At 45.2% G+C, this 8,625-nt stretch overlaps 1 protein-coding gene across 1 annotated transcript; it reads left to right on the forward strand.

The window, feature by feature from the left end:
- Positions 1 to 327: 327 nt before the first annotated feature.
- Positions 328 to 5,528, forward strand: SPRY2 (sprouty RTK signaling antagonist 2). Its single transcript, XM_007531388.3, has 2 exons — positions 328 to 871; positions 3,749 to 5,528. The coding sequence occupies exon 2, from the start codon at positions 3,800 to 3,802 to the stop codon at positions 4,745 to 4,747; it is 948 nt and encodes a 315-aa protein (XP_007531450.1). The 5' UTR covers positions 328 to 871; positions 3,749 to 3,799; the 3' UTR covers positions 4,748 to 5,528.
- Positions 5,529 to 8,625: the final 3,097 nt, after the last annotated feature.

Genomic DNA, 8,625 nt, shown 5'->3' on the forward strand with positions numbered 1-8,625 from the left:
GAATGCCTCCTGCGGCTCGGAGCGCTGGCGGGCGCTGGAGTGTGAGTGAATGTAGCCCCGCGGAGCCAATGAGCTGGGACCGGATGCGATATATCCTCTGGGACAACAACTGCTCTGTTCCGCCTCGGATCCACATGACGCCATTTACTGCTGCCGCGGCCGCCGCAGAGCTCCCTGCCTCCTCCGGAAAGGCGAGGGCGCAGGCCAACGGCGAGCCCCCCCAGTCGGGCCCCAGACCCTCCTCCTCCTCCCTCCTCCTCCCCCTTCTCCTCCTCCTCCGCACCCACCGCCCCCGCCTCGGCCTCGCCGCCGCGCCTCCACAACGCCCAGTCTGCACCGCCGAGAGCTGCGCGCCGCAGCGCCAGCGGAGGAGAGGGGCCGGCGGAGCGCGCAGCGCCCAGGCCCCCGCGCCCGCCCGGCCTGGCCTGCGGCCCCGCGTCCCCGCGCCGCCTCCGCTCCAACGCGGCTGCAGCCGCGCGTCCTGGCCATCTGGCTTTAGGTTTTCTGTGAGTTCGGTTTCTTCCCTCATTCGCTCATCTGCCAGGAAAAGAGACTCGCGGTTGGCGCTTTGGCCTCCAGTTCATTGAGTAAAGAGGAAAAAAAAAAAAAAAGAAATACTCCGCGTGCGCTTCTGGAAGGGGGGGGTCGCCCGATCCCCGAACCCCAGAGTGTTTCTTCGGCTCAGGACTTGTCTCCGGATTTTCCCTGCTGTTCTCCTCCCGCCGACCGCACAGAAGTTGGGACTGAAGTGGAGTTTGGAAAGAAGGGTTGGGGGGCAGAAGTTGGCTTCGGGACTGGATTTATCTGCACATCGCAGGAAGAAGAAGCGAATCCAAAGGAGAGGGGTTGTTGGTGCAAAGCCGCGATCACGGTGAGGCGCGTTGGGCTCTCTCTTTCTCCTGGCGCCTACCCGGGCGCGTTATGGGCAACATGGAGTAGGTGCAGCCGGACCCGGACTGGGGTCTCCCTCCTCGGGCCTCCCTGCCTCGTTCCCCGCGGGGATCGGGGACCGCGGGGGTCTGCGTGGCCCGGGACTCGGGCTTGACCTGCCTTGGTGGGGGCTGCGGTGTGCGCCCGGTGCAGGGTCCCCGCAGCCCCCCGCTCGGGGAGGGGGTGGCGGAAGGCAAAGGCGGTGAATTCGGAGCCAAGAAGCAGGAGGGAGGGAGGGAGGGAGGGAGACACTTTGTGGTTTACAGGTCGCCGCTGCAGGCGTCCGCGTTTCTAACCTGTTCTCTTTGAGGAGGGAAAATCCTGGACGAGACTGTCCCGGGACGGGGGTGGCGGGAGTCGTTTGCCTACCGGGGAAAGCGAGACCCCGCGGGTGGGGAGCAAGATGGGCGGTGGGGACCCCACCCCCAGTGCCGCGTGTAGACAGGCGAGTCCCGCGCGGGTGGGAGCGTCTCCGCCTGGCGCCGGAGCTCTGCTCGCAAGTGCAGCTTTCTCTTTTTTTCCATTCTCCGTGGTCCGCCAGTGTCACCCCTATTTTTTTATTAATTAATTAATTTATTTTGGAAGATTGGGCTGACCTAGCACAGGAGGAAAGTCATCAAGCGGTTGCGGTCATTTTCCATTACCTGAAAATAGGTGGCGAAAGCGACTAGCTTCTCACGCACACGCGCGCGCGCGCGCGCACACAAACACACACACACACACACACACACACACACATTCCTTCTTTAACTTCGTTGAGACTCGTTTACTTTTTTGGTGGTGATTGCTGTTGCTGTGCCTTTTATTTCGGAAATCCATGGGGTTTTACAAAGAGGTTTGTGCCGTTTACCCCAACCTTATGCTGAAGACTGGTGCTTTTTCTGATCACACTGTTCTTAATGGGGGTTTCAAAGAACTGGGGGGGGGGGGGGTTGGCGATGAGAGGGTGCAGGTGGGAGGCTGTATAAGAAGTCAGGAATAACAGAAACTTAGAACTCTTCTGAAAAGAAAAGAGGGAGTCTCCCCCCTTCCCTAATGATGCTTCTTTCCACTAAAAACATTTCTGCACGAAAAGTCCCCAGCTCGGGGATCTAGTGCAGTGAGACCCTGAAAAGTGTCTCTGATTAAAAAACAACAACAACAAAAAAAAAAACCCTCACTTTAAGAACTGTATTGTGCAATATCTTAGTCCCCCCCCCCCCCCTTGACTCAAGGTGATAAAAATGCAGGTTGCAGACTGAGAGCAGTGGAATCTCCCGGTGGAGTGGGTTCGACCCCCGAAAGGCGGTAACTGAAGCTGGGGTTCGTGGAGGCGCCGAGTGTGGAAACCTGTGCCCGACATTTAAGGCCTTTGCCTGAACTCCCTGCGGTGGGCTGTGTGCAGTGACCTCCGGCCGGGGGTGGAGTGGTTGCTTCCCCCTGGGCTCTGGAGACAGTTCTGAGAGGGTGGGGGAGATCTGAACTGGGATGGGAGGGAGGGAGCGAGCGAGGAGGACGTGTGCTTCAGTGCTTCCTGGCACGTCCCATTTGAAGCCGCGCCCCCCCACCCCCCACCCCGTCTGTCCCTTCTGGATTTGTGCGCGCGAGGGTGGGGACACATCGTGGGTTCAGGGCCGCCTCGGTCCTCCGGGAGAACCCCTCATCGCCGGGGGGGTGAGGGGGGCACCCACGGTATCCCACCTGCTGGGGACAGCGTTGGGGCACAGATCCAGCTGGTGGAGAGACAAGTAAAGAGCAGCGTTGTCTTGTCTGCTTTTCTGTTGGAAGTGGGATCCGGTTTCCAGCTCTGCCTTGTTCCCAATTGGGAGGCGTGTGTCACCTGCCTGTGTCTCTTTTATGTAGAAAAAGGAGACTGGATAATAAAGGTCCATTTTTGCCCATTTTATTTACTGTAGACTTGGCTGGGGGAGGAGGTGGGGGTGATAGTTTTGAAAATTAGAGGGATTGCAATATTAAGGGATTATGTGCTTCATGATGATTATGAACTTCCAAACCCGAATTTTTGAAAACACTTGCTGTTACTGTCAGTCGGTTTGATGTTCACAGTTAAGTTTTTGGAAACGAGGCAAGGCAGTTAAGAGCCAGTCAGACTGTAAAGTACTTGAGTCTCAAGTTGTTGAACAGTTGAAAATAAACTCTTATTGTCTTTTTGCTCTTGGTTATATTTGCTTTAAATGCGTTTTGTGGCACTTAATAGCATTTGAAGAGATTTGTTTTTATGTCCTGTAACTTTGCATTACTAGATAATAGGAAAAGGGGGGGCAGTGAGAGTTAATTTTTGCAGGTCATGGTCATTTTATGGAATTTTATAAAGTTGCCGAATATTGGATAAAACAAAAGTTCGAGGTATTTGATGTAAATGAAGACTTAAAGTTAAGAATGAAGAGAGAAGTTTTCAGAGAGGATTTATTGATGTCTAAGACACAGATGACGGGTCATTCACTTTAACCTATTTCAACTTTTGAAAAGAGAAAATATCCGTAGCTATGTTGTCAATACTTTTCTTGGCATTTCTACTTGAAGCCTGAAGCCTTGCAAACTATATGTTTATTTGCATAAGGACTTGTTGTGTGATTGAAACAAAGATCCCCTCTGAGTCACTGCTCATCATTGAATGATTAAAGAATCATCAGCATCCAGCCAAAGATTTGACTTTGGGGTACAGGCATTAATCATTAGCCATGGCTGTTTTGAGTCCTCCCCATCCCCCATTGCAAATCCTGCTTCTCTAGGGGAAATGGGAAGTGAAGAGTTAACTTGGGTGGGTGGAGAGTGGGAAGTATCCTATAAACCATTTCTTTCCTCTTGGTTTCCACAGGAATTCAGATGTGTTCTAAGCCTGCTGGAGTGACCATACTTCCAAGATCTGATGGAGGCCAGAGCTCAGAGTGGCAGCGGGTCACAGCCCTTGCTGCAGGCACCCCGTGACAGTGGCAGGCAGCGTGGGGAGCCTGACCCCAGAGAAGCCCTCACCCAGCAGGTACACGTGTTGTCTCTGGATCAGATCAGAGCCATCCGAAACACCAATGAGTACACAGAGGGGCCTACTGTGGTCCCGAGACCTGGGCTCAAGCATGCTCCTCGCCCTTCGAGCCAGCACAAGCATGAGAGACTCCACGGCCTGCCGGAGCACCGTCAGCCTCCCAGACTCCCTCACTCACAGGTCCATACTTCTGCACGAGCCCCTCTGTCCAGGTCCATCAGCACTGTCAGCTCGGGGTCTCGGAGTAGCACGAGGACAAGTACCAGCAGCAACTCCTCAGAACAGAGACTGTTAGGATCAACCTTCTCCTCGGGCCCGCTTGCTGATGGGATAATTCGGGTGCAGCCCAAATCAGAGCTTAAGCCAGGTGAGCTGAAGCCGCTGAGCAAGGAGGATTTGGGCCTGCATGCCTACAGGTGTGAGGACTGCGGCAAGTGCAAGTGTAAGGAGTGCACCTACCCAAGGCCTCTGCCATCGGACTGGATCTGCGACAAGCAGTGCCTTTGCTCAGCCCAGAACGTGATTGACTATGGGACTTGTGTGTGCTGTGTAAAAGGTCTCTTCTATCACTGTTCTAATGATGACGAGGACAACTGTGCTGACAACCCGTGTTCTTGCAGCCAGTCTCACTGTTGTACACGTTGGTCGGCCATGGGCGTCATGTCCCTCTTTTTGCCTTGTTTATGGTGTTACCTTCCAGCCAAGGGTTGCCTTAAGTTGTGCCAGGGGTGTTATGACCGGGTTAACAGACCTGGATGCCGTTGTAAGAACTCAAACACAGTTTGCTGCAAAGTTCCCACTGTCCCACCCAGGAACTTTGAAAAACCAACATAGCATCATTAATCAGGAATATTACAATAATAAGGATTACTCCCCCCCTTTTAACACACATATTCAACCAACTAAACAGTTATAATCTTGGCACTATTAATAGAGGGTTGGTATATTCTTTGCTGTTTGCAGTGAAATGCTTTTGTCCATGTGCCATTTTAACTGATAACTTGTTAGAATTCAGCTAATAGAGCTCAAAATTATGGAGTACGAAGTAGGTGGCCCATATGTTGCATAAGCTAAAGCAACAGACACTCCTAGGGAAAATTTCTGTTTGTGAATAGTACTTGGCAAAATTTGTAAATTAGCAAATGACTTTTTTTTCCCATTGTTTTCTTCAGAGATAATGTGCTATATTTTTGTATATATACAATAATATTTGCAACTGTGAAAAACAAGTTGTGCCATACTACATGGCACAGTCACAAAATATTATACTAATATGTTGTACATTCGGAAGAATGTGAATCAATCAGTATGTTTTTAGATTGTATTTTGCCTTACAGAAAGCCTTTATTGTAAGACTCAGATTTCCCTTTGGACTTCATGTATATTGTACAGTGACAGTAAAATTCAACCTTTATTTTCTAATTTTTTCAACATATTGTTTAGTGTAAAGAATATTTATTTGAAGTTTTATTATTTTATAAGAAAGAATATTTATTTTAAGAGGCATCTTACAAATTTTGCCCCTTTAAGTGGATGTGATAGTTGCTGCAAATGAGGGGTTCCAGATGCATATGTCCAATATAAAATAGAAAATATATTAACGTTTGAAATTAAACAGTTGTTTTGTCTTATTTTTTTTTTAACCTTTGCTTTTTTTTCCCTTAAGTTAAAAAAAAAAACATTTCAGGGGTTAGGGCTAACCTTTCAAGAAAATTATTTTAGTTATCTTTTTTTTTTTTTTTTTTTTTCTCTTTTAGTTGCTGCTTAAAAGTGAAGATTTGTGGTCAACAATTTGTTTGGCTTTATATGTTAACTCTCTTTTCAACCACCAGGTTCCAGATGCTAGCATGCTGCCTCCGACCAAACTTCCCTGGACAGATAACCCCACCAATATGTCCTGGAGCTCTGCTTCCCCAGAGCCCTTCCCCACTAGGGAAAGAGAGACAGGCTGGGAGTATGGATCGACCTGTCAACACCCATGTTCCCTGGGGAAGCAATTACAGAAGACAGACCTTCCACCTTCTGCATCCCACAATGACCTTGGGTCCATACTCCCAGAGGGTTAAAGAATAGGAAAGCTATCGGGGAGGGGATGGGATACAGAGTTCTGGTGGTAGGAATTGTGTGAAGTTGTACCCCTTTTATCCTATGGTTTAGTCAGTGTTTCCTTTTTATAAAAAGAAAGAAAGGAAAAAAAAGTGAAGATTTGGTGATCTTCAGAGCTAATACTTACAATCAGGAAAGAAATAACAGTATCTGAGTCACTTGTCTATATTACTCATAGAAGAGCTTATTTTTAGCTGTTTCATGCTCCTGTTTTTGCAGATTTACTAGCTTGCCTTTGTTTTGTAGGTTTGAAATATATTATCTTAAACTGATTCATCCAGAAGACTTCCCTAAAGGATTAACAATTAGGCTTTTTTTTTTTTTAAAGAAGAGTACTTAGAATGAATGCCTTGAAGCTGATTCAAAGCCAAAGAAATGAGTTTAGCTAAATAAACATTGCATGTTCTCTGAGATGCCTAGTATATATAGATCAATACTTATAATTGAAGCAAAATGTTTTTTTGACTAAGCTGATTACATTATGTTTTTTTCCAGCATATTTGATTTTAGGCCATTGACTATCACCAGGATACCTGACTCTTTATGTTAGAAAAGACATGAAAAAATATAGCTTGTTTTAATTCAGGTATTTGGTATAATGAACTTTTATTCTCTAGTGGCCTAATAATTCAAGCCTAGGCAGACCAACTTCAGAAATCACGTTGTATTAAATAAAATTCTCTAGGAAACTTTAGAAAAAAGATAGCCAGTGTGGCAACAAGACTGTCTTCTAGAAGCAAGTCATCTTGACAAATATTAGTCATTTTGTGGCTTTTTTTTTTCCAAAAATACCATTTGCTGCCAAGAATCACCGGAAGCCTAGGCAATGATTTACTTGTCATTATTGTTTAATCTCTTATTTCCTGTTTCTGAAGCTCCTTCTCTTAACTTAGGTTAAGAGGTCTTAGTACAGGTTGTCTTTTGTTCTGTTTTTTAATATTAGCTTTCAAGGAACCATATACTGTCTCCTTGATCAAGACTTTGCTATAAGCACCTTTAGTTTCCACTAAACTTTCTCCCCAGATTGTTTATTCTCATTATCAAATTAGCAGCGACTGCTGTAATTCTAATACTCTTAAATAATATTAAAGGAAATAGAATATGGAAATTACAGTTTACAGGATTTGTAAAGGACCAAAATTCTAATTAACTTTACTCAAGAAAACTGCCATATGCACTGATAAAGCCTCTTTGATATAGAAATTTAAGAGTGGCTTTGTTGCTTATGTAGTTTTCAAATACAGTTTTGTAGACAAATGCATCAGATACAATTAGGTATTTATTAAAGAGGTAGATTAAGGATCCTTCCCCATTGGTTATTGACTTAGAGTCTATAATGGTGCAGCCTAGAATTTTTTTTTTTTGTCTTACCACTGCTGATAATGTACAGTTTGAGAACGACTAACCTAGGTAGGAATTGCTTGTTAATTTAACTAGCTATTATTATTACTATGGAGTCTAATATAAAGCATAATTCACTAGCATGGATGTCGAACATGGTGACAGCTAACTGAAGTTAAAAGGATTTAGTATATGCATATATAAGGTCCTATCCTGGTGAAAACTTAAGATAAAAATGGGAAAACTGGTTTCTCAGGAAGCTTCCCACTAACCTAGAAAATACTGGGTTTATACTTATTGGAAAATTCATTTTCAGCATATAGAAAATTCAATACTCCTATCTAAGAAGATTGAAAACAGTTGCTGCTCATTCTTAATTATGTTAATTTTTATGTATAAGACACAGGTGGAAGAATAAAGATCAAGTTCTTAACCTTTGTTCTACTTAACAGAAATTTATACCAATTGTCCTGTTAGGATATAATACAGAATTAAATTAATGACTTGACCAAGGAAAACTAACTAATAATATAGCTGATATGGACATAGTGTCAAGAAAAATGTGAGCTTGCAAGTAATGACACTATTTCAGAATCACTGATCCTTTATGATTTCTTCTCTGTCTTTAAAGGTTCATTTCAGAGCTCAAATAAGCTATCCATATGACATTGAATGCAAGATATCAGCCAGACTACATTGATTGAATGCTTATAGTGTCTTTTATTTTTTGTCATCATTGGGGCTTCATTGCCCTGTTCTTTTCCCTTAAGAATAGCAGGGAGAAAGGAAAGACAGCATAGCACTGAAGCTTCCCCCAGTATGGTGGGTGGGCTTGAACCTGGGTTGCAGACAGTGAGCCGAGGAGCCACTCTCCCAGGTGAGTAATCACCCTACCACATTTCAAATGAGAAGGGGAGAGAAAAAAAAAAACGATTAAAAGAAAACGAAATGGGAAGAAGGATTCAGAGGACCTAGTGGGGGTTGTATTGTTATATGGGAAACTGGGGAATGTTATGCATGTACAAACTGTTGTACTTACTGTTGAATGTAAAACATTAATTCCCCAATAAAAATATAATAATAATAAAAAGAAAATGGAAAGGGGAGAACAGAGCACCACTAGCATATGCAATGTCAGGCATCAAACTTAAAACCTCACTCCTGCATATTTTGTTCCTACCTCCCCAGTGCTATATCACCTGGTTTAACTAATCTTAGTTACTGATTACGAATTGAGATGTAATTACAATTGCATCGTGTATGTT

This window comes from Erinaceus europaeus, chromosome 5 (genome assembly GCF_950295315.1).
Source record: "Erinaceus europaeus chromosome 5, mEriEur2.1, whole genome shotgun sequence".
Classification (NCBI taxonomy): Eukaryota; Metazoa; Chordata; class Mammalia; order Eulipotyphla; family Erinaceidae; genus Erinaceus; species Erinaceus europaeus.

What these genes read in the sequence shown, in the direction of transcription:
- SPRY2 (XM_007531388.3), top strand. Translation starts at nt 3,800, where the DNA reads ATGGAGGCCAGAGCTCAGAGTGGCAGCGGGTCACAGCCCTTGCTGCAG.